Source organism: Rhea americana, unplaced genomic scaffold, assembly GCF_003343005.1.
Source record: "Rhea americana isolate MKP2758 unplaced genomic scaffold, rheAme1 scaffold_244, whole genome shotgun sequence".
In the NCBI taxonomy this organism is placed as follows: Eukaryota; Metazoa; Chordata; class Aves; order Rheiformes; family Rheidae; genus Rhea; species Rhea americana.
This window is the reverse complement of record NW_028186362.1, coordinates 615636-641660: the sequence shown is the minus strand read 5'-3', so window position 1 is coordinate 641660 and position 26025 is coordinate 615636. Positions and strand designations below refer to the sequence as shown.

General features: G+C 41.9%; 1 protein-coding gene across 1 annotated transcript in view; it reads left to right on the top strand.

The window, feature by feature from the left end:
• The first annotated feature begins 5980 nt into the window (after positions 1-5980).
• Positions 5981-26025, top strand: part of UNC5C (unc-5 netrin receptor C) — a 95848-nt gene continuing 75803 nt past the window's right edge. Inside the window, exons 1-3 of the mRNA XM_085306654.1 lie at positions 5981-5990; positions 6668-6889; positions 25003-25146. Coding sequence (XP_085162780.1) covers positions 5981-5990; positions 6668-6889; positions 25003-25146 — 376 coding nt within the window. The remainder of the gene's footprint in view (positions 5991-6667; positions 6890-25002; positions 25147-26025) is intronic.

The following is a 26025-nucleotide window of genomic DNA, read 5'->3' as shown; positions in this document are numbered from 1 at the left end:
GAGACCAAGCTGGGAGGAGCGGCTGACACACCTGAGGGCTGTGCTGCCATTCAGAGAGACCTGGACAGGCTGGAGAGCTGGGCRGAGAGGAACCTCCTGAGGTTCAACAAGGGCAACCGCAGAGTCCTGCACCTAGGGAGAAATAACCGTAGGCACCAGTACAAGCCGAGGGCTGAACTGCTGGAGCACAGCTCTGCAGAGAAAGACCTGGGAGTGCTGGTGGATGACGAGTTGACCATGAGGCAGCAATGTGCCCTTGTGGCCAAGAAGGCCAACGGTATCCTGGGGTGCATTGGGAAGAGTGTTGCCAGCAGGTGTAAGGAGGTGATCCTGCCCCTCTACTCAGCCCTGGGGAGGCCTCATCTCGAGCTCTGTGTCCTGTTCTGGGCTCCCCACTCCAAGAGAGACATGGAGCTACTGGAGAGAGTCCAGCGTAGGGCTACGAGGATGATCAGAGGGCTGGAGCACCTGCCCTATGGGGAACGGCTGCGAGAGCTGGGCCTCTTCAGCCTGGGGAAGAGAAGACTGAGGAGGGATCTTATCCATGTGTACAAGTACCTGAAGGGAGGGTGTCAAGGGGACAGGGACAAACTCTTTTCAGTTGTCCCATGTGACAGGGCAAGAGGCAGTGGGCAGAAATTGAAGCACAGGCAGTTCTGCCTGACCGTGAGGGGGAATTTCTTCCCTGTGAGAGTGAGGGAGCCCTGGAGCAGGTTGCCCAGAGAGGCTGTGAAGTCCCCTTCTCTGGAGATCTTCAAGGCCCGCTTGGACGCAACCCTGTCTACCATGCTGTAGGTGACCCTGCTGAGCAGGGAGGTTGGACTAGATGATCTCCAGAGGTCTCTTCCAACCTTACTGATTCTGTGATTCCATCAAGAGGAGGAATTACAGCACAAGCTGTTTGCTATAGGTAATGTGGTTACAGAGTGTCCACATTGGCCATGTCAGACTGAGAAGCATTTGGGCACAACTGTTGCAAGGGAAAGCCTGGCAGTTTCTTCTCCTTTTCTCCACTTGCCAACTTTCTGAGAAGTAGTAACATTGCATAATTACTATATTAGGCCTTTTGTGCCTAAATGCTTTTTTCTTTTTCTGTTACATGTATTAGGCCTGTTATTAAACAATGGAAAATTCCTTCTTGGATTCTCTTGTTGAGCCAAAATCCAGTATATTTTGGTGGCACTGTGTTTGTTTCAGGACATTGTAGATGCCCATCATCTGAGTTTTAGAAGGGGCTCCATTTAGAAGGGGCCGGCAATGGATCACTTCTTACAGTTGCTTCCAGCCCTATGTTGAAGTTGGGTGGGTCTTTTGGTTAGAAGTGAGGGAGGAGAGGAAAGGACATGGTTTTTGTTGGGTAGGGGGAGGTGTTTGCCAAACACCCTTCTGAACTATACATAACCATTCRGTGGGTACGTTCCTCATTCCTGAGGAAGTCTTGTCAAGCTATAATCTACTCAGAGGGTCTTCACTGAGACCTTGCAGGTGCAGGAGGGATTCGTTCTGTTTTGTGCTATTTATTGCTTCTGTTTCTGGACTGACTCAGAAAAGATGAATGTTGTGCACTRTATTGTTGTTGTGCACTGTATTGTTCTCTGCTGCTTTTCCCAGACCGTGCTTGAACTCCACTTTCCCTCCTGAAAAGAACATTTAATTTTGTGGGTGCTCAGTAGATGAGAGTTGGGAGTTCTCCTGGCCTGCTTCCCATGGGCRTTCAGCACGGCTCAGCAGCACTGTGGGCTGCCACAAAATCAAGCCTCCTCTTCTAGACCCGTAAAAGCCTGCACTGGGTGCAGCTATGAGCAAGCTCATCCCAGCCTCCCAAGGTGGCCAGATATTATGCTTTTATGAAGTTACAGTCTTCCTGAGCTATTTGGTGGAATCTTCTACTTTTGAGATACCAAATATTGAATACTGCATGACTGCCTCTTCGCTTGTCCACCTTGCAACCAACTGTATGTAGTGCTGCCAGCACTGCCGGATAGAGCTGCCCTCCTGTTTTTTCTCATTTATCTTTCAATTTGGCCTACTTTTTGTAGCCAGGTTTCTCTTGCAGTGTTAAGAGGGGCTCTAAGGTGGATGCAAACTGTATTGCACACAGGATTTGCCTGGCAAATTTTTTGCTTCCTTGCTTCCCATCTTGGTGGCAGTGTAATGCTTCATGCCCTTCCTGTGACCAAAGGCCTTTCAGTTGAGTAATTTTTCYGTTCCTGAAAAATGTGTGCACTGTAAAACGTGCCATTACCTCCACCCTGATAAAGCCGTCTCGCAGAGCTAGCACCTGCTGTTAATTTYGTAGTAAACAGTACTTGTTGCTCCAGAAAGCTTTTAATCATCATATTAAAAGCCAAATAGAAACCCTATCCATACGGTTAACTCCAGCTGTCTTTCTTGCGATGCATCATGACTGATCTTGCTGAGCGATGGGCATCCAAATGCAAATRGGATTAGCTTTGCAGCCAGTCCTCTGAAATTGCTCTTGAATCACTCGGAAGTCAATTCCATTTGAGAAGAGTTTGCTTCAGGTCTCACACAAAGAGATAATGGTCCAATATATTATGATATAAGCAATAATAGTTTAAGTCTCACTGTTCAGAAATATAGTGAGTTATATGCTGGCTTGATGAGAGTTAAAGCTTGATATATAGTAATAAAACTAGTGATCTAGAGATGAATAGATTGGTGTGTGGAGCACAATATTTTCCTGCCACCRATTAGAGCTGGGATACTGGTCCATAAAAAGGGAAGTATACCATAAAATCTCCTTTTACACTTGTGCATGAAGAGCTATAATATGTACAGTTTTACAAACAAAAGCATGAAAAGAATAAGGACCTTTCTTAAAATCAAAAGGGTCTTGGCTTAGGCAAAGATTTCTTTCACCTGAAGTGAAAATTAAGCTATAATTCTTATATATGACATTCCATGCCATATTTTACTAGTGCTGGTTTCAGTGACACTTTACCTGTTCCTATATGATTTGTATTTGATTTGCATTTAAAAAAAATGCAGTGGTAGGATGCTGTAGAATGCAAGTAAGAGAGCATATCTCAACTCAGGCCAGCAACAAAAATAAAAGATACAAATTAATTTTTTTTTGATTAAAAAGGCTTTTGTAAATCTATTTTCCTAATATGAATGAATTGCGTGAGTGAAGCTGGTTAGCAGTACCATTAATCAGACCTATTGTCTTGCTAATATAGATCAGTCAATAACAACAGATGGGCTGTACATTTTATTATGTGAAAATAAAGATGAATGGGGCATAGTGCAGAAGTAARCTTGAGATTCAAAGTTACTAGGCAAAGAAGGGGATTTGTTTTCGCAGGGAAGAAGTGTGTGGATTTCATATGGGCATTTGTGTTTGAGCAGGGTAGTAAGGGGAACTTGCTGCACGTGACACTGACGTAACGACTGGAAATCAAGCACATGAATTTCTGATGTTTGTTTGTATCTATGCAAATAAGTTTAAAATAGYTTGGTTTGTGTTTTCTTTCTCCAGACAGAGGAACTGTTTAACTCCTTACAAGAGTTAAATAAGAGATATATAAATTTTGCCACTCTGTTACACAGCCAGGAGATAAGAATTTTAAATATCCAGTGATAATCTTCAGGAAGATTCAGATCAAAGTCTCAGGCAAGGTTTATCCCCCTGTACAGAGATGGAGTACACAGAGAGAGCTGACTCCCATTTAAATTACAGGAACAGATGCATTGGGACATGTGATTATAATACAGTCACCCCTAAAAACGCTAAGACAGAGTTGGTYGTGTTCAGGAGAGAGGAATGACCTGTGTTTATGTGGGACTGATTGGGAGAAATTTTGATGGAATTGCTTATTACTTTGTTAGAAAATGTGGCCTCATGAAAACAGGTTCGTGAAATTCCTTCAGTTTTTGCTAAAAGTTTGGTTGGTAGTGAGTTGCAAAAAAGTCTCAGCAAGATCAAATTGCCCTRCATGGACATTTTCAGGTGTAAATATCTGGGTTTGATTTTTAAGAATATTTTGTTACATAATTGTGCTATCACACAGAAAGTGAGATTAGGTTGTAGTGTACTAGGCCATAATGTGAACCCACTTGAACGTAAAAATATTATTTAAACATTAGAAACACTTACCTTCAGGAGGGAAGCCCRAAGCCCAGAGACATTCTCAAGGTTGATTAATCAGCACTGAGGAAATAATGAGAAAAACACCTTTCTCTTTTCTGCAGYTTGCTGATCCCTCCTTTTGGACTTTCTAGTTGCATCTTTGATAAGATGCAGTTAATTGGTCAGGCAGCGTAAGTATCGCTTTTGATAACATGCAGAGATCTATTGGTGCAAAAAAATACATTTGTTCTTCCAGTCACTAGAAATTAGTGAAGCAATACTTGTTTAATTATAAAACATATGTGTGCTTTGTTAGTTTCCATCTGTCTGCTCACTGATTTGCAATTAAATGACCAGAAGAAAAAGATACGTCCTGTGGCAATTCAGGGGAAATGATTCATCTCTAATGTTTCTGAGTTGTGTATGTATGTGCGGCAGCCTGTGTGCGAGCAGTGCAAGAGAGAAAGGGGAGCAGCGGAAAGGAGAGGGAAGATACCCTTAGGAAAAAAGGGTGTTAGGAACAGTGAAATCCTCTTGCTTTAATTTGAACATGTTTAGTTGTGAATCCAAATGTTGGCTCAGACTCATTTGTTGTAACTCATCTTCGCCTTTTGAGGAGCTGGGGAGCAAAATGGAGCAAGAAATACTCAAGGGGAATGGAAATGGGATTTAAAAAWAAAAGGAGCCTGGTGTGGTCAGAATGAAAAGAATGAAAATCTGGCCCACCTAAATGATCTAAATAGTCARATTTTCCTTTTCATTGTGACCACAGAAAAGAAGGAAGGAGAGAAAAGTGGTAAAAATTAAATTTGACTATTGAGGGTGTTTAGGTGGACCAGATTAGTTGGAGGTGGAAGTTGAATTGTTACTGTGTGTCATAAGTTTTTCCTCTGCATGAAAAATACCGGACCTTATTTAGTGGCTCACTCTTCTATCCTTGCACCAGTTCAGTTTTAGTAACTCTAAGGGAGTAGTGAGGTAGTGAGTCRGGCGTGTTACCCTTTTAAAATGAGACACCTAGAAAGGCAGGAGTAGTTTTAATTTAGTACGCGGGGGAACAAAAAAGGAGGAATTGGTGAACTTGAACTGCGCTTGCTCTGTTTGTAAGTAGTTCAAGAGGTTCACAAAACCTTCTGCGAGGTAAGGTATTCCCATCCCTAATAAAGATGTACGGTGTGACTCCACATAGCTATGTAGATGGGCACTGCGTTGCCTTCTCCTCCAGGCTCCTTCAGCTGTTACTGTTCTTTCTTGTCTCTCGGTAAAAGCGGTGACTGGAAGGAGAGCCTCTCATGCCCCTTGTAATTGCAGACCCAACAACGTGGGTATATTCAGAGCAAGGGAAGGGAGCTGCCTGACGTTTCGTCTTCGTGAAGACTGACGAGGAGATAGCCAGCCTTCGCAGTATTTTTAGTTTGATGTTCTGGGCTGCTTTATTGATCATCAGCAATTTCTGTCACTGTGTATAAGGATAACTGCTTCAGAGGCGGAAAAGAGGAGATTGAATAAGGCYTTCAGGCCTGTCGGCTTCTTGCTGATGGATCTGTCAATAGCTGGTGCTCCCCCGTCCCCTTGCTGCCGTGAGTGTCTCCAGCGTCCCTGCGCAGTGACAGCAGCAGGGGAAGGGCACGGCAAGAGCCAGGTTCTCCACTGAATTGGTGCTTTCTGGTGTAGAAGATTTCCTCTATAGAAAGGGGTAGAGGGATATAAAAAGGAAATTTGTGAAGAGGAGGGAGAAGAAAAAGGGAAAATGCATGTATTAGATGTTCTCAGTGCTGGATTCTTTTCCTCWCCTTCCCTCACCTCCACTTTCTCCAGATTTCTCATATCGACTTTATGCATTCCTGGCAGCACTAGAGAGTGCAGAGTCTTCCTTAAGTCGATAGCATGAGTCCATGTTGGTCCAGAGTTGTGCCATCTTGCGGCTGCTCTGCTCTATGTCGCAGCCCTTGCTTCTTCTCCATAGCCAGGACCACACGGACTATACTGCAGAATAGACCAATATACTGTATACTGTATAATATACTGCATTTTCATTAGCAGTCTTAAGAAAATCAGAGACTGAACAAAGAGCCACAGACTGGACATTCAGTCTTTTGCCCTTAGAGTAAATTTCAAATTGATGAGCTAAATGAAAAGCTCCATTTCCTATTTGTAACATCCTCAGCCATTACTAGCTACATGCAGGCACTTGATTAAACAGAATGATAAGTCAGTATTAAAAAGTGCAACCTTGAAGCCTCCAAACTTTTGCATTATTTCTTTCTACAGTTTTGCAGGCAACTCTTCCAAGTACTAACGTAATGTTTTACCACTAGCATTGCCAGTTATGTTAACAAAGGACCAGTCATGTGAATATGCACATTTCTATCACATCAATGTTTAGGATGTAAAGAACAATTTCTGTTTTCTAGTCTGAAAACAACTGTACATTTACACCTCAGTCCAGTAATTCTCCCAAGATAGCTTTTTATTTGAAAATAACACTTTTCTGAATTTTTCAGAAAGTGCTTTTAAGTCTTTAACAGCTGAATTTTGGTTGTTTCATTTGTCCTTTCTGTCTTGTTTTTACAGATGATGATTTTTTTCATGAGCTTCCAGAAACTTTTCCATCTGATCCTCCAGAGCCGTTGCCCCACTTCCTCATTGAACCTGAAGAAGCTTACATTGTGAAGAACAAGCCTGTGAATCTGCACTGCAAAGCGAGCCCTGCCACGCAGATCTATTTTAAGTGCAACAGTGAATGGGTCCATCAGAAGGACCATGTGGTGGATGAGAGAGTAGATGAAACCTCTGGTGAGTTTGTGTTGTATCTTGGGAGTGATGAGAGGGGAGAAAGTTAAAATGCATTCATATCAAGCCCAACTTTGCAATCTAGCAGGTATTCATAGGACAGCTACTTCTCTTTATCCTTAACAAAGGTCTGAATTCTGTGCCTGGAACTGCTGAAATTAGCTGTCATAGCACAGAGGTGATGTCTGCGTCCATGTCAGCTACTAAAACATGATTGTAGAGGACCATGCTCAGTTTGAACCAAAGTTATATTTTGAAAACACAAAACCAAGCAAAAGCAAAAGAGGACTACTTGGCCAGGTCAACTCCTTGTTCAGCTCTCGTGTGTCACATATGCCCAGGGATGATGTTGCTTGTGTTGCAGTCACAGAGGAGAAAACACATTCTTGCCAAAGTGCTGACAAGCATTTGGGTTTTCCTAGGAAGATGGTGTTTTCCTAGGAAGATGTTGAGAAAGAGGAGAAATTTAATCAGTTAACAGCAAAAAAGAAGGAGAAAGCACGTGGGAGCACAGCCTAGAACAGGGTATTGAGGCAAGCAACTGCCTATTACTCCATTATACTTCTCCTTCTGYTCCACTGAGTCTGTATGAAGGAGAACTACGTTAGCTTAGCAACGAATAGAAGAAAAAAGGCCAAGAACCCCATCCTTCCTCAATCAATATCACAAATCCCGCTGACATTCATGGAAGACAAATAGGACCCTCATAGTACCRAAAAAAGGGGGGGAGGTTTAGAAACTTGAGCTGTAAACAAGTCTGTGTCAAAGGTATGATTGTTCCAATTTGGGAAGACCGGTAATCCATAGAGCTTGTGATATGCAAGGAGAGAAGTGGGACTTAGTGCTGTCTTGAGGGCTGTGAAAAATAACTGGATATCAAGCAAGAAGGTAGCTTTCATTTGGGAATTGCACCACAACTTGGTCTAATTACTTAGAAAAATAACTCTACCAGATGTCTTGGAAGTCTCTTGTGTACTGGGTTTTATTTGTTTCAGCTCATTTATTTGCACTGAGATCAAAAGCCCAAGCTTGAAAAAAGAAAGTGGGTGTAGAGAGGTAAGGCTGTAGAAATAAGAATATGTATTAAAYGCTAAGAAAGTTTAAGAAAGAGAAAATCTAGTTACTTAACACATCTTCTATTTTTTTTTTTCACCTGTGGGAGTCCACTGGCGTGAGTAAGGATAAGCAGGAGAGCAGCTATCACTGTGTTAATTCTTTAAGCTTTTTGTAACATTGGCATTCAGAAACTGCATTGTGCCTTCTGTACAGTACAGCCAAAGGCAACTTTGGAAATGAAGGGTCTGATTCTTCTGAGTGACCCTAGAGGAAATAAAAAGACATTTCCATTGAACTCAGCAGTTCTGTGTCAAAACAGGTGAGGGAAGAGTAAGATTCAAAATTACTGTTTTCAGACTTCTGCTTCTTTGTGAGAAGAGAGATTAGCATTTCATGTAAACAGTGAAAAAGTAGGATTAGCTTTCTTGTTATGGCAGCAGTAATTCAAGACCTTTAGGAAACCAGTTATGAATCATGTGCCTCAAAGGTGACACCCTGACAAGTTATTGTCATCTTGGTTGACCCAGTTACAAGACAGAACCACTGAATTAAGCACTGCTCTTATATGAAAATAAAAGGATTGAAAATGCTACATACTTTTAAAGTAACCTGACTTAACTACTACAAATCCTACACAGGATGAATGTATTAGTGTTGGTATGTCAGGCACATTTGGTGTGATCATGACAGATAAGATGAACGATGGAGAAAAAGCCTCATTATATAAAGTTCCAAAAATGTAATTATAACAAGACAAAAGAAAGACTCTCTGAAAATACCTAAGATTAATACATGCTATAGGCTTCTATGTAGGAGGAAATTTACATTGTTAAGAAAAATATCAAATTAGTAAAAAGCTTGTGTCAAAATACAAGCAATAGGTTACATAGGTGGGTTCTCAGGTTAACACCCTTTCTCTGGAGTTCAGCTTGTAGATCTCAGAAAAACACGGAAATACTGTTGTGGTCACTGTAGTTTTTGATACAGGTGCAAAATTCATTGCAGTACAAACTTTTTTTTTCCCCCAAATCCCATTCTAGAAGAACTTCATGATGCCATAAAACAAATTGCAGTAGAGAGTGTAGAAGCCCAGTCTTGAAAAGAGATCATCTGAATATATTAGAGAATTAATGTTTTGAATAATAAACAGCAGCAATTACATCTAAACAAAACCCATCTCCAATTAGTGATTAACTTAATCTACTGGACTTCCAGGAGGGGAAGGGAGGGTATGCGAAAAGCTGTGCGCATCAGATTGTTAGCATAAGAGTCACAAAAAAAAAGTCTCGCTAATAGCTTGTTAAGTGAAGCTGTCCGTATCTAAATTTGTCAGTCCACCTCACGGTTGCCAAAAGGCTGGTGAATGCAGCTCTTGAGTGCAGTTTCTCCATCTTGCCATAAGTAGACTGAGAAACCGTGGCTGAGGACACACAGAGTAGTACAGACCTGGGTAAGTAATGTGTTGAAGACAGCATTGAAATAATGCCTTCTTCAAAGCCATGGAAACTCAGCAAAACATGKCCACTGCAGCTGGAGCTGGAGAAAATGTTGCATGAGACTGTGGCCTTAGGGAGTCACTGTGCCCTTGGAGCAGTTATGTAGCACAGCACTGCTATGAGTAAGCAGTAACCCTGGCTCAAGGGAGACCTACCTACACAGTATTTCTGCTGGGCCAGTTGTGCAACCTGAGCTGCTGAAACTGGGCATGTTCTTCCTCACTGATGGTTTTTCTATGCTGGAGGTCCATTCAGAGACAGAGAGGAGCAGCACRCTCAGTTGGTTGTCAGCTGCTGTTTCTGAAGCAGGCTTTCTTAGTTCCTCAGGTAGAAAAGCAAAGGAAAGGAAAACAAGGCAAATAATAAATTTTTAAAATTTTGGGAGGAAAAAAAAATAAAAGACCTATTACACATTCTTTTCTGTAGCATCAGTTGTACGGAAAGGGAGAGGACTAAAATGCAGATATGATGCTAGAGGTACATCCTCTTGGGATGGTAAATGATGCATGAAAGAGAGAAACAGGTTTTGACCTGCGAAGGATTATGTGTTCACAGACTCTGAGCCTGTGGAAACACTGGCCATGAATGGAATTTGCATAGAAATAATTAATTCCTCTTGTAAGGCAAATTTATTACTGTCACTAATAAAACCAGAGATGAGGGCACAGCAGTAGAAGTGACACAGGAGATAGGATGAGAGTGCAACTTGTTTGTCATTTAAGGGAGCTGCTGGATAGAAATCTTGACTATATTAAGAAGGTTAATTTTAAGAGGGAGAAAAAACAAATATTTGTATATTTTTCCTGCATAAATATATATATGCGTATATATAGATAGATACATTTTTTTTCTTTGTAACACAGAGAAAGCATGGTTACAAAACAAGGATTCTAGGTATATGCTCCTTTGCACTATGGACTATTTTTAAACAGCAGGTAAAGCATTGCTGTACAGTACATGCCCAGGGACTGTGTGGGAGTTGCTGCTTTCTGGTTGGAGAGGATGAAAATACTAACAGTCACAGGGTGTTCTAGTACCACTTTGTTTAATTAAATCAGCCTGAAAAGAGAGGATTCCAAGGATGGTACTTGAGAAACCAGAAGCTCTGTCCAGAAGATCATTAAAGTCTGGTTTTCAATCTTCAGACTCATTGGAATTTTTCTTCTTTATGAAAAAGCTAAGTATTTTCATGAAGAAGTTCAAATGGGTGCTTTGAAAATCTTTAGTGCCCATCTTTGGCAGCTTCATTTCTTAGGTTCATGAAGTACAAGGCAGAGCATGGTCTTTTTTATGTTTTTACTGAAATATTTTCCCATTAACATGGAAAAATGTATGTAAAGAATATGAACACTGGTTTTAAAAAGCAAAGATGAAAGTTGTTTTGAGGAAACACATTTGATTTTATGACTGACTGTCATAAAAGATAACAGCACAGAAAGTAAAAGGAGCCCTGCAGAACTGGTGCTTTTTGGACCAGGGAAATTCCATTGCCACAGAACAGGAAGCCTAAGATCATCAATAATTATTAGAGTAATTTGTGCACATTTTCCAAATTACTGTGTCTCTGAAAATGACTGTGGTAAAAGGTTTTATTTTGCATATGTGCTTTTTATGGAGAAATATTTTCACATGAAAAAAAAGCATTTCTGCAGTGGTGGTAGAGTTGCAGACATACAGAAAACAGTCTTTCACCCCATACATTTGTGCGCAGAAGGATTTAATGCTGCTAAATAGAAACCAACTTTACAGTGATACACAACAGGAAAATCAGGACTGTAGGGACCTTGTTTTTTCTTTTTTATTTGAATATGCATTGTAATAGTTTCTCCATGACTGTTAAGGTGAAATGATCTATAGGCCCTTTCTTGCCCTCTGCAATGCCACTGACACGTTCTTCTTATCTCTCTCCTTCAAGCAAGGAGAAAACAACATTTGAAATTACTTTAAGTGCTAATTTAATAGACATATTGGGCAATTCAGCCAGCGTTATTGTTTGCCTACCCTTTTCTGTCTTTTTTCGCTCGGATCTGTAGGGAGAGGAGGGCTCAGGGATTTACTTAYGACCTCCTTGCTGTTCCCAAATAGCAACGAGGTAGAATAAGGGCTCCTGGRCTTTGCCTGAGGGTCCAGCCAATGCAGGACATGAATGTTTGTCTTTCTTTACGTAACTGTTAATGTGATTCTGGGGCTTACCCCCCACCACTATCTTTTCCCATTAATAAAGTATTTTCGGATGACTTGCAGATTGGATGAAAGCAGACTGAGCTTTTGACGTCTGGTCAGTATTGATCTGGCAAATAGAAAGCTGTTACCTTAAGCAACGATTCTGGCAGCCTGTCAGGGGAGTCGGTATCCTGCTAGCTAAATCTTTAATAGCTCGCCCTCTCAACAGAAGATCAAAGACTGACGGCCAGCCTCGCGCCTTCAGAGCTGCTCTTGCAGGCCGTTGTGGCCAAGGCAGGGTGGGGAGACTTTCACAGCGGCTGCCTGTGCCGTTCCGGCAGCATTTTTAGAGACGAAAAATCACTTTCAGCACGCTGTACTCTTTCACTTTATATTTTCTTCTTTTCTTTTCCTTTCTTTTCTTTTTTTTTATATATGTATACAAACATATGAAGAAAACTATTTATTTTGATCGTTTTAACTACRTTTTGGGAGGCTGTGTTGCCCTAATGAAAAAAGCTCCATCAATWTATTTGTTAAGTTAACATATTTTATTTAAGCTGGGACATACAACAGACAGTATCATATGCCTACTTGTTTTGAGCAGTTGTGCTTCTTCATGTTGGTATTTCTTTTTTAAAAATAGGAAGAGCTATTGTTACTTAAAAAATACAGGACTTATTTGATCAGCAGAGGGCAAATACTTGTTTTGGAAGCGGAAATACAGAATTTGGGAAGCACCCCCATATGCCCAGCTCTGCGAGAAGACTGCAGATAGGTACCATTTTACTTGTTTTCTGTGACACACAGACGTTCCTTCCCTTATTGCTCATTTCCTTTGCTGCACATCATCTTCCCTTAAGCTCTTTTTCCCTCATCTTGGCCTGCTGTAGCCGCCTAATTCTCTTTATTATTTTTCAAGAGTCTACAAGACAGGAAAGAAAGCTATTTTTTCCAAACAAATCTGGCCAGTATCCCCTATTAACTTCACTAAGGAGATCACAAGTGGTGCTATGTCCTGCAGTTATACTTCAGCCTGCAATATTTTGACTCTCTGGGGTAGAATACCTTGGGGTTACATTTGTCAGGGTAGCTGCCTATCATAAATAAGGATTGTTTTCATTCCACTGTTGTCACAAGTCATTTTATTTTTTGTTTATCATTGGATCAAATCCATTACAAGCACCAAGCACTCTGATTCAAAACAATTATTTCTCAGCAACATATTGCCAGTTTTTAGCTCTGCTTCTACTCCTCTAGTCTCCCCTAATCCAACTCATTTCAATGAAATTTAAAAATGTGTCCATGTATCTTTTCCCAAATGTTCCTATTAATAGTTTTGAGATGTGGGTTAGAATTGGTACTACAGTTCATTTTCTGCAGTAGTTTAAAGCGTGCCCCCTCTTTGGAAGGGTGTTATAAGTGGAACATGTTTGTGTGTATGGTCTGAAAGGCTGCGGCTAGGGATGAAAAGAGCAGACAATTCCATTTCTCCAGAGAACTAGAACTCTCCAGGGAAGTACAGGATGTTTCCTTGCATAAAAATATATGAACAAGCCCACATTTTTTTTTCCTATTTGACACTTAGGTTGCTGTTATTTTAGATGTCCCTCAGGCTACCTTCTCACCCTATGTGCCTCACGAGCACCTCTCCAGGGTATCTGCACCCATCACCATTACAAGAAAAGCTCTTTTCTCTCATGTTTTGTTGGTCCTCAGAAGATCCAAATCTAGGGAATACCCAACAGCAAAGCTACTGCAGACATTTTTACAAGAAGTTTCCACTTCTTGRGTAATTAGTATATTCTAATAGCAAGCTGTTTTAGAAACTTCAAAATTGATTCACACCCTCACCTGCTTGAAAGTCACCACTGTTTGGAATATAAATGATGATTATTTTTGTAGAAGTAAGTGGAAAAAGTCTGAATGCTGACCTAAGGAAGGAAATTAAATTTTACCTGAAGTAACTTAAAATTGTATTAATATACCTAAAATTGGAGCATTGGGCCAGATATTTCTTTCTTGAAGWAAAAAAATCTTATAGGCAGAGCAAAACCATCACCCAAAACCCAGGAAGATTCTGTTCTCRGTAGCAGACTGGAGAAGACTCAGGTGGGCCCAGAGGGAGCTCCCCCTCCCGTAATTCCCGCTCCCTCTCTTCCTGTGACAGGTCTGTGAGAAGGGTCATTTGCCTGTTCCAAATTTTCCATGTTTAGGTCACCATGTATCTTTGTGCAGACCACTCCACTTCTCTGTTATTTGCCTCTGCTAAATGTTTTTGGACCAATAGATAAAAGCGATTTGTTCATTTCTTATTACAGCATTAACTTTCTTTCTACAGCTGTTCTTCTAATTGTCCAGAAGGTTTCCTGTGGGCTTTTAGGAGAACAAGGCTCGGAGAAGAAATAAAGTTATTCAAAATAATAAAAAGAGGAATATGGATGCTTATGGCACCATTTGAGGATAGCTGTTTGAATATTTCCAGCCTATACTTTATGTCCCCTCAAGTTTTCTTTCCATCATGAAATCCTGTGTTATGGACTTGTAATCCCATTAATCCCTTCAGATTCTGGAAGGGCATCTTCAGACGTCAATCCACCCACCACAGCTTCAAACTAGCCATCACTTTGCACAGCGCTTCCTTTTTCCATCCTTTGGAGCGCAAAGCCTTCTCGTGAGAGACCTGGAGCCCCTGTGGTGATGACACCTGAAAGGCCAAGAAATTTCAGCATTGCTTGAAACGGGAAGCGAGTCGTGTGCCCCCCCCCAACATACACACACACACACACACACACACACACACACACACTGCAGTCCCCATCCTGCTTCACTGGCCTAAATGGAAAATAACTTTGAAAAATGGAGGGCAGAGCCAAGGCCTTGAGTACTGTGAAACAAAACTGCTGCCCTCAGTCACACCCTGGCAATGCAAAGGCAGGAACACTTGTGTCTTCTAAATACAGGTTTTTCAATTAATTAAATATGAAAATGTGTAGGATTGGTAGATCTGTAGTTTCTTTATGAAAATCCCTGAAAATATTTGGGGAAATGGAAGATTCAGATGACATCTTCCTCGCTGAGACCAAGTTATAGTCTGCTGCAGTCACTGAAAATGCAGTATAAGGCTGCCTGGCTTTGGATGACTGTGCAAGACAAGCAGATGTTGTTCCCTTGATTCGCATGCTGTCTCTACAAACTTGCCTGAGTGGTATCTTCTGCTTTTCCCTCTATTAGCTCTTTAGGCAATGAAATCATTCTGTGAAAAGAGGTAGGAGTAACCCTGTTGCTTAAATTAGTTTTTAAATCAGAGCAGAGAAAAATCTCTTCTTTAAAAAAAAAAAAAAAAAAAAGACATCTATGTGGGACAACAGTTGCACACAGATCAGAAGCGAAGCAGTGAGGATTTTTTTTTTCTTTTTAAGCAGATAGGGCACCCAGTCACTGCTGAAGGGTAAGGAAAAGGCAACTAGTTGTCACGTACCAGTCTGACCCACACAGGATCTAATTTTATGYTGCCTTTAGGGATTCACCTCTTCTATTCATTTTGTCATTCCCATTCATTTCTGATCCCTACATAAGAGAGCAATGTGATGGGATAGGTCCCAACGTTATTGATATTCACCTGTAGGGTAATGTACGTCTCTTTTTCATCAGGTTTTGATGAGATGTCTTTCATGATTCCTCGTAACTTCTCATCCCTCTTTGTATTTTGATTGTGAGAGTGGAAAGGGCATTTTTTGTCAGTCTCTTCTGTGCCATGTCTCTTCTTCACCCTGAATACCCATCTTCAGGCCTCGGCACCTCCTCTATTGTTTGCTCCCAGGTTTGGATTTTAGAGAGCATCTCGGCCGGTTGATTGCTGCTTTTGGCTTCGCAAGGATAATGATGCCACTGTAATGAGTAGCACCGAGCACTTTTCTGGCTCTGCTGCCATTCCTGTCGTACTCTCAAAGGGGAGTAAGAATTGTCAGGCTGTAAGAATAATGATATATAGAAAATGGATCGGGCTTTCTTTCGGATTTARTTTTCATCCTCTAGTTCTTTAACTAAAGTAGAAACTCGTATTGAAATTATTTGAATAAAAATGAGTACAAAGAAAAAAAAGAAGAAACGAGGCAGCCAAAATTGCAAAGAAAGTTTTGACAGTGTTCACTGGCATAATGAAAGGGGTCTTTTTTCACGTCAAAGGCTTATGGATCTGTGGAGCAACTTGCTCGCATCCCCAGTGACTCCCTGTGGCTGATGGGGCTCACGAGCTCTGCTATATCCAGAAACAAGCACACGCCGARTGACTTCGGTGACCACCGAGCTGTCTTTTCACGCTCCTTACTGTGATAATTCTTTTATTCGCTACAAACTCGGGAAAGTCTCTTGGCGTTCAGGAGCTGGTGTTTTGACTGCTSCCCTGGCGCAGACCTGAAGACATGCTGGATGTGGGAGCAGACAGTAAATTCCCGGAGCTGCGGCTCTGTCTGCTGAAAGTCACTCCACTCAACAGTGCACTGGACGAAGCCTCTCTGAAAGCAGCCGCTTGCCTTTGGTTTTGTTTCGGTTTTTATTTTAATCTTTCAAGATACCCAAGTCGGCTGTGAAATGCCGTTCGTAACGTGCAAACCAGCAGGGACAAAAGAACGGTGAGGGCTTTACGCTTTTCCCCCAGCCTGCTGTTCCAGCGCACGACGGCCTGAGCGGAGGGAGCTCAGGAAGCTCCCTGGTGACCCCTCGCGTCACGTCGCGCCTGTCCTCATTCCTGCAACAGCGGCACCAGCCGCTCAGCTCTGTCGTTGCCCCAAGTTCTTGGAAATACGGCGTTTTCGTATTGCATCTGCTTCGCAAAAGCAGCCGGGCTTGGCAAGGCGGGGGGTCCTTACWCATGAGCATCTATATTTGTATACGTATGTCTATGTCAATAGCTTAAAAAACAAATCTGTGTGTATTAAAAAAAAATGCATAAACCCATTTATTGTTAATTTCTCGCCCCCCCCCTTACCCCCCACTGCGTGCTGCAAAGGGAATGTAAACACGCTGCTCGCAATTCAGATGTTCTCCGTCGGCTTCACAGATGTTTGAAGTTCAATAGTTTTTTTTTCTTTTTCATAATTTCCTCGGCTTCTTCTAGCAAAGTGCTAAACAGCCATTATTCCTTTTTGCCTGCACATTGAGATTCATCTGTAGGCTCTAAACAGCCGCAAAARTGCTTCAATTTTGCATGAGCACTAAGCTGGGGACTGGGAAGCATTACCCACTGCTGAAGGCCCAGATCATTAGAAAGAGCATGTAAATCCTCTGAACCAGAATTAAAAAGTGCACAGATTTTCTTTGTGAAGTCTCATCTGCAGCTTTATGTAAAACATGAACCTCTGGCAGGGTTGGTTTGGGCTTTTTTTTTTTTTTTTTTTTCCGGCTTTTCAAAACGGTATCTTTCCCGAGCCACGCACGCCTCCCCCGGATTGGGCTTATGACTGGAAAGCCGGGGGGATGAGGTACGCGCGGCCGCGCAGCCGTGTCCGGACGATGTCCCGCCGCGGCGCCCCGCGGAAGCAGGTCAGGTAAAAATAGCAGCGGACCTAGGATTTCAGCTTGGCTCACTACCTCCACCTGGTAACCTGCCGCCGTAGCTAGGTGATGCAAACCAGCGTAAGCTTGACTTCGTTAGGATCTTACCTTCATCGCCACTAATCTGCGTTACGGGTGTACCTCTTTCCTAAGGAGAAAGCTTTGAGGAGAGCAGAAGTAGCCTGAAGGCTTTCATTGAAATATTGAAGCTAATATTTGTGGGAAATTGTTTGTAATGTTCATGCAGTCTTTCCGTACCACCAGCCAGCCATAATTTACGGAAAGGCGGTGCTGAGGCAAAAACAGGTGCATGCAATCACAGCRTGAAGGATTACTAGGTCTTAAAGTTGTTTTCTTCTTTAAAATATCTCTAGATAGCTATCTGTCTCTCTATCTTTTGTTAAGATTACTGCTACTGTATATAGAAAATAAGATATACGCAAAGTGTTCCGTTATGCAATCATTTCTCTTGCATTAAGATGCACAGAGAACATTTTTCTCRGCAAGAACTTTTATATTTGAAGCCATTCTTCTTGTGCATAGCCTATTTATTCATTTTTAAAACACCAAATTCCATAGCATAAGTACCCTGATACATTTGAAGAGAATTACTGTGTAACTGCGAGAGATCCATCTCTGCAAGAGTGTGAATAAATTTCCATTCTGACATAGTCCTGATTTTATTTTTACCTTTGTAAAAAGGTTATTTCGCTGAGTAGAGTAATCAGCCTGATGCTGCAGAGACAGGCTCTTTATGGCACCTGCAATGAGCAATTTAATAAATCAGATAATTCTGGATTATCACTAAGTAGAAAGATCATCATTCTCAGCTTGGGTCACTTAAGTTTTACTGCTGGAGAGCAATGTAATGACGAAGAACTGCCTAATGAGGAAGCCATGTGTGTACCTTTYGTTATGTGTGTCTGCAGTCGTACCACTGCGGTCTATGGTCTTGGCCGTTTCCATGAAGTAGAAGATATGATGGTGCTCTAAGGAATGAAGTTTGAGACAGGTTGGGACTATGGGAGCTAAAAATGCTTTCACAATATTTGCCAAATACTGTGGAGATAATCCATCCCCTCCTGAAATTACTGCAAAATTCCGATTTTCTTTTTTGGTAKCAGGATTCTCTTTCCACTCTCATCTTGCATTAAAAGGTATGTGTATTTATATCATTAAAATACGTACTGAGTAATTTTTATAAAGTATTCGCTCCGCTATCCTATTCCTAATAGTTAGAAAAAGGAACTGTGAGTCAGAAAGCATAGGCTGTTCAGGCTGGCACTGATTTATTTTAAGGCTGGGTAAATCACCACATCTTTCTCTATGTATGAAAAGAGTATTTGAATGAGTAATTGCCCTGTTTTTCTACGTGTAACCCAGAGTTACATACCGTAAAATTTGATTGTCTTGACAGCAGGTGTGACATGCACACGCAGAGGGGCCCCCTAACCCTTCGCTGTTCTGCTGCTGATGCCCCAAAGCCTCTTCAGCATCACCCAGGAACACCGTCCCCCGCCCTGGCATCCCCGCGGCAGAGCGGGAAGCCTCCGGGGGCGTCCGTGCCCCTTGGCGCAGGAGAGAGCCGAGAGCAGCGGCAGCAAGTTTTGGGGGGACGCTCCGAGTACGGATTTCAAGAAACTGAACTTGCGAAGGGTCACAAGGTGCACGCGTGAAAACAGGGCACGTTTCCGTCCTTCCTTACACCCGCAGTCTGCATGGCACGGGGTACAATAATGTCTTTTTCCAGACCAGTCGGTCATGAAGTTCAGTCTTCTTAGGTAAGGTGTTCTATGGCAAATGGGGTTACTAATTAATGAAATACCTTTTGGGCAAACGAAAGCACAAACATTATTTGAGCTACCATTTAGAGAGGAAATAAACAAATTATCCATCCAGTTTCTTAGCGTGTGGAAGCCTGCTGTAGTCTTATATCTAAATAGCTCCTGTTGAGTGTGGTGCCAGAGGGTCAAACACATGCCAGTGTAGTACTTTCACAACATTTGCTCCTTCAGAGTCCTGAAGAATATTTTCACACATACAGGTTATTAATATAAAATATTGAATATTTATGGCAGCCAAAATACATCAAAATAATTTCTTGGCACAAAGATGCCCAGTGAGGTGTGGATATTATTAATTCTCTGAGCTGGACTGACTCCAGGTTGGGTAATTACGTTTGATTAATTGAATTTTTCCTATATTTTCAAATGGTTACAATGATCATTTTCTGCCGTAAGCTGTCACATACAGCTGCAGAATCTTATAAGACATTTTTGTTTCCCTCTAGAAAGAAACGAGTCTCACTGGCAAACCTAGTCTTATTAAAATCATTGGGAAATTTGCCAATTATTTTGGTGGGTGGAATGTGGAACCCACAAATTATTATTACAGTTACTAATAATGTACCATAATATCATACAATTACATTACATTTGCATACATTAAAAAAGATAACATTTTTGCCTCTGAAGACCAGCTAATCTACCTCATAGTTTGTGTAGCCAGCTAATAAGTTAAGCACTTGGGGACCGGGTGAATGAAGTGTGTCTTTGCTTGATTGTGTTTCTAGGATACAGCTTATAATGAAAGAGTATGTATATAAGGCACAATTCCCTCCTCACTCTTCCTTTTGCTCCAGGAGGGATAGTAATTTCCTTTTGATATATTCTGCCAGCCGATGCCTCTCCGCGGTGCTCGCTTAGCCGCGCAGATGAGCGGCAGGCAGACTGGAGTGCGGCTCCCTCCGTCCTCCGCCTCGCCCCCAGCAGCCCCTCCTCAGGTCCCATTCCTTCTTACCCCTTCTCAGACCCCAGCTCGTATTTGTCCCAGAGACATACTTWTTTACTGGAATGGACGATCGAGTGCGTTGTGCTAGTAAACATGCAAAACTGTCCTCCCTGGAGGAGCTGCTGGAGTCGYGGGGCTGGTGGTGCATCGCAGCCGGGTTATGCCCGGTGCCCCGGAGCCTTCGTACAAGCCACCCTCTGTCTCCGCCGGACACAMAACTGCTAGGGGTAAAACGGTATTTCAGACTTCGGTTTATTTAGTCTCCTGTAGGCTGCAGGGGGTAAGATATGCCCTTAAGGAAATTCCACTGAGCTAATACCTTTTTCTGGTGACAGGCTTAAGGATGTGTATTAAATCTGACCAATCATCACATATAAATAGCCCTAGCATGGAGCAAACTCTGTGACATCTTTTATAGCCAAGTTTGTCCAAATCTATATGCTCAGGACCCTGGTAAGAGAGCAAGTATTTGYGGGGGAGTCATTTTTACCTGAGAATTTTTTTACATCCTCTTACTCAAGTTTTAAAGCTTCTTACGTTGCTATTGTCTTGGGAATCYTGTGGTTATTCACCAAGTTTTTGAAAAGAAGCACTTGTGCAGAAAGAGCCCACCAACCCAGGAATGCATTTTTAAGGATTTGTGGTTTTTTCAGTGCACAGTTGTAAGTATAATTACCATTTATTTTGGAAAATTACTTTAAATTACTTTGGTTTTCTCCATTTTCATTTTAAAGCTCTGCTTTCCACAGTCTTCGTATTGCCTGAAATAGAGTGGTGATAATTAGACTCAAATTCCAAACGTATCTATGTTCATACCCAAGATCCAGACGGGCTGCAAGTGGCTACAGAAGCTGTTCTCAGAGTGGTGAATGAAAATCAAGTTTGGACAGTGCAAGAAAAYGCTTCTCCCTGTCATATTCTCACTATTTATCACAGAGAGAGTAGGTTTTGGAAGTATTGTATAGATACAATTGTAGCTGCCTGCATTTCTGTCAGCTCCCTTCAGCTGTGTCTGTTACTGCATTGCTTTGAAATAGGAAGATCCTGACTTCTTGTGGACTATGCCACGACCTATGCAATTGTATTAATTCAAGGAATTCTGCAATTTAGTCAAGTGTGGTAAGAAGCCGTTGTCAAGTACGCTGTGTCTTCACCTACTGTCTATCTTAACCGTATGAAGAACAAGACTTAAACAATCAGTGTGTTGCTAGTAAAGAAGGCAAGGCAGAGGAGATGCTCTCTGTGAGAGGGTGACRTCGCAGAGGCGAAGTACAGCTGACCAGTGTCAGGTAGATCACACGCTGTGTGAATTACTGCTAATCTCCTTACCCTAAATGTGTTTAGGCAAAGTACAGGGATGCTCTTTATAAAGTGACTTCTAATTTTCCACTTGGAGATTATGCACTCACATGCCTGTAATCAAATAATTAGATGAGCCGTTGCTTGAACTATAGGCCCAGCATGTTACATTGTCTGGATATGTTGAGACATGGGTTGGATTTTTTGTTTTGTTTTGTCTTATGAATTACATGGAGCGTATGTGGCAAACTCTGTGCTGCAGTCCATTGGGCAGAAGTGTTCATGTGGGTTGTAACAGCAAGCAGAGTTTGCACAGTTTTGAAGTGTTAAGAATCTAAACCAAGCAGTGGCAACTGATAGTGCACCCAAAGTACTACAAATGTGGTGAGGGAGCAGCTGTTGCAGGTAATCTCTTGTTTTTACTTCAACATTATGGCATTCCAAGATCCATATTCTATCTACCTTAAAATTCGCAGTACGAATCAGCTGAGTTTTTTATATTGCTCCTTAATATCAAAGATAGTTAATGAGGAAGTTCAGAAATGCCAGCTACTATTCTTTGACAAAGAAGAAGCAGCAGCTTCAACAGGGATCAGAGGAAGATCTCTGTTGGAAGTGATCATCGCAGGATTTATCCTGCACATGTGAGGTTTGTAAGTGATGCACTCCTGAATGGATGCAGACAGACCGTACCAGCCCTTCTGTGAAATCTGATGTATAGCAACATGTCAGTTGGTAATAAGATGCTTGCTATCTGAGGCRTCTCAGCAAATTACATTTTTTGTAACCTGAGAGATGGATTTTGTCTTGTGGGTTATGCTAGCAGAAGGAACAAGATTGTGACTTGGTACCACAAAGGAAAGGTATCCCTTGCAGTTACGCATGCCTGCCCCCAGGGTCTGAGGGTGGGTGGTATTTCAATTGGCAAGATCTTTTCCATAAATCAATGCAACTATTTGTACAATGGGATCCCAACATGATGAGCCTGAAAAGGGGTGGTAAAATCAACTTTCCAGCGTGTCAAAATACAGGGGAAAGCAGCRAAGAACCAAGTGTTGTTCTCTTACAGATGCCAAATAAGCTTACTCTGTGCCATAGGGAGCAAATTAACATGTGTCTCRACCATGAATTCCTACATATGTCACCTTAAGTCTTGGCCATAGCTCATTACATCCCAGATGATCTCATAGTATCATCAACTGATTTGATAAATTGTGTATTCTAGAAAAATAGTTTAGCTTAGGGACAGAGGCATGATGATGTTATTTATGCCTGTAATCCTCTTGCTTGTAAACAGAAAGAGACAACAACCAAAGTTATGCATCTGTTCAGCACAACTGTTGATACTAACCTAAGACCTGAGGCCAAATGACTTGGAATAACCTGCAACCTATCAGCACTTTATGACTCCCCAGAGGAAGWACCTAGAATAGCTGGTTATTATGAATTCAAAAGCATCTCAAGAAACCAAAGATAAAAGTACTGCTGGTGCATTTAGTGGGAATTATTTATCATGTGGTTTCATATCTTCAGTAGACAATCAGAAAATCAGAACATTAGGACTATTTCATAACCGTTATTAACCAGCACTGTCGTTACAAGCCTGCTTGCTTTAACCCTCAGGTAACAAGGCTCCCTGCTCCATCAAGCTCTGTCATAATCAACCTTATTATATAAAGATGGTATTGTAACCTTCAAAGGCTAGTGCTGTAAAAACGGGGAATGGACTGAAGTAGTCTTTAGGCTAGCAGCACTTTTACACTGGGAAAAATAGGACCAYTTTTTTGCATGTAATGTACATACTGCTTCCCCACCCTCTTCCTGCTCTTCTCAACGGGACACKAGTGGTCCCTGGGACCCCTTTTGGAGCCAAATTAGCTCATCAAAGTGGAACAAGTTTATAATATACTGTTCACAGTGGAACAAACTTGTAGTGTAATGTTCACTGCCTATCAAATGGCCATGCAATGCTTTGATTTCCATTCTTTGCAGTACAGTTGCTATATTTAGAGTTTTTCATCTCAAGGAGAAAAGCTATAAAGTGTTTACCCTGCTTATTCAATGGCTAAAGACRTCAAGGATAATGACACAAAAGGGGGGATAGGCTACAACAGGCAGTCTCTGGCAGGAAAATGCATCTCATTAGCAGGCATTCCCACCAGAGAAGTGGATATTACATGCATGAATTCCTTTTTGTTGTTAAGTTGTTAACCAAGTTTTAGAGGCAAACAGCACGCAGCCTCAATGGCAGTGTACAATTGCGTACAAGCAGTAATTAATCGTCGCCGCCCTGAATGGAGCCTCTGTGAGGCTGGAGGCAAAATCAAAGGGCCGGCTTGGTTTCCAGCGCCTGCAGAAGGCATCGTGCCGTACAACTGGGAACATTCATGCTATGAATATCACCTTGTAATGCGTGTGGCAGGAGGCTGAGGGTGGTGGCCTCAAAGTGATGGGGACAAACTGTGCATGCTGCAATCCAAGGATCTTCCAGTTAAATTTCCTGGCAATTGCGGAAGGAAACAGAGAAGCGGTTACACTCCACAAAATATTTGTATACGGAGTTTATATATTTAAGGCCGTTTGCAAGAGTGTGTTTTTGAAATGATGATGGTGTTTTCTGTAGACAGAAACATGCTTTAGGAGTTTATTGATACTTTGGCATCAGCAACAAAGAACGAGTATGTTGACAAGAGGGGGAGGCCCTTCCTCTTCCCTGCCTCGSTGTCACCCAGCACCTTGGCTGACGTTAAGAGCATTTTGACCTAGGCTGCGAATTTTGAGGTAGAGAAAGGGATTGTGTCAGTATGAAATGCAAAGGTTGCTAGTAGAAAATCAACCCATTACCAGTGATTCTTGCAGTGGTATCCAAGACACCACAACATTTCCTTGCACTTAGAAAAAGGAAAGCTGCTTCCCAACAGGAGCGCTGTGTGGGAACTGTGGGGAAATACTGATCATCTTGGACTAACAGTGAGCGGGTCGCTGTCATCGTCGGCGTGACTGTGGGTTGGTGAGGGTTGCACCGAGATGTGTTGCGGAGGGCCAGGCTGGGGAGACCCTCAAGCACTAAACTGTATTGTGCTGTATTATAAAACCTTCTAAAATGTATTGCAGTATCTGTAGTATATATGACAGTAAAGACCCCAAACTGACAGCTTGCAATAATAATGAGCACGTGATCCCAGCAATACAGAGTATTAGGACATTTTCTGCAATGGCAAAATGCATTTTCCTGAGCAGGCTTGGTGAACAAGAGCTCTCCCTGTGGGGTATCTGTCTAGCAAAAAGAGATGAAATACAGGAGAGGTAAGAGAATCATGCAAGTCAAATGATTCTATGATTTTATGATATTCGTATGAAAATAAAACTGGGCTGGATTGTCACTTGATGTAAATTGTCCTACAGACGCAATGCAATTTATATCAGCTGTGGTGCTAGTCCTCTTGTTTGTCTAACATTCCCATGGTATGTGATAAAAGTCAAAATCACAGTGGGTAGTTTTTCATTCACCCACTTCTCTTATTATGCAGATAAAATACTGCTTTTTTTTTTTCCTGCACATCCTTATCGTGGTCTAGGTTGGTAAGTAGATATTGGTGGAGAATTTTAAGTCATATAGTATATGCAAAGTCGTATATTATTTGCGAAGCCGTACGTTATGTGACTTTGCGAGCAGTATTCTGTTCGTGCGTTTCTTTGCTTGCACCTCGTGCTCTGTCAGCGTAATCCTGAGCGGTGTTCGTTGTCCCGTGGCAGGTTTGATTGTCCGAGAGGTGAGCATCGAGGTTTCCCGCCAGCAGGTGGAGGAGCTCTTCGGGCCCGAAGATTACTGGTGCCAGTGCGTTGCCTGGAGCTCTGCCGGCACCACCAAGAGCCGCAAAGCCTACGTTCGCATCGCTTGTGAGTATCTCTGCTCCGCACGTGCGGTCGGCTGAAGGAAGGTGGGGTACCTGTTGTTTGGGAGAGAGATTTTGGGTCTGACCGGTCAGGCTTCGTATTTTCTGCAGACTAAAATTGAGGCCTTTGGAAGCATAGAACTTCAGTTTATCCTGTTTTTAAAAGCAGAATTTCTTTCTTCTCCATTGTGTGTGTGGGGAAGCAATAAAACCAATATCCCATGAGTACAGCAATTATATATCTGAAGAAAAGTGTCTGAAGCTAATGAGTAGGAATAGTATCAAAGCAAGCCATGAAATGAGGTGAGAACTGTTCTTTTATATCTGTGCAATCGTTTAATAAAGCTGCTGTTGCTTAACAAAGGGAAAAGTGCGTTTAGCATATCACATAAATCCAGCTGGTAATACAACATTGAAAGTGGTCATCTCAACCCTAATACTTCATCTTTGTAATTYATCATTACTCTCTGCAGTATTTGTTTTGAACCACTCCCAGCTTAGCCCCCCAAAAGACAGGGCAACCAATTCCCTGAAAATAGGTCTTCATTTGGCTGTACAAATATTTAATGTTCATTAATTTTCAAAGAGGGACTTTTCTTTGTAATACAGTAGTCACACTAGGGACTCCCATTTCTCTTTCACATGATGAGATCCTCTTTTGTGTAACGGGAACAAAATATTTCATTCAGAAYTGTATCTCTTCCACTGTTTTCACCTCAGCAAAAACACATTTTGTGAGGAAATCTCATTAGTTTGCAGCATATTTTCATTTCCTGCACAGGGCCTAACATATTGTAATGARAGAAGAAAATTCTTCTAGCAAAATTAAGATTTTTCACAGACACAGTAGAGAAAGGACTGTCTGTCACTCAAAACTGTCCAT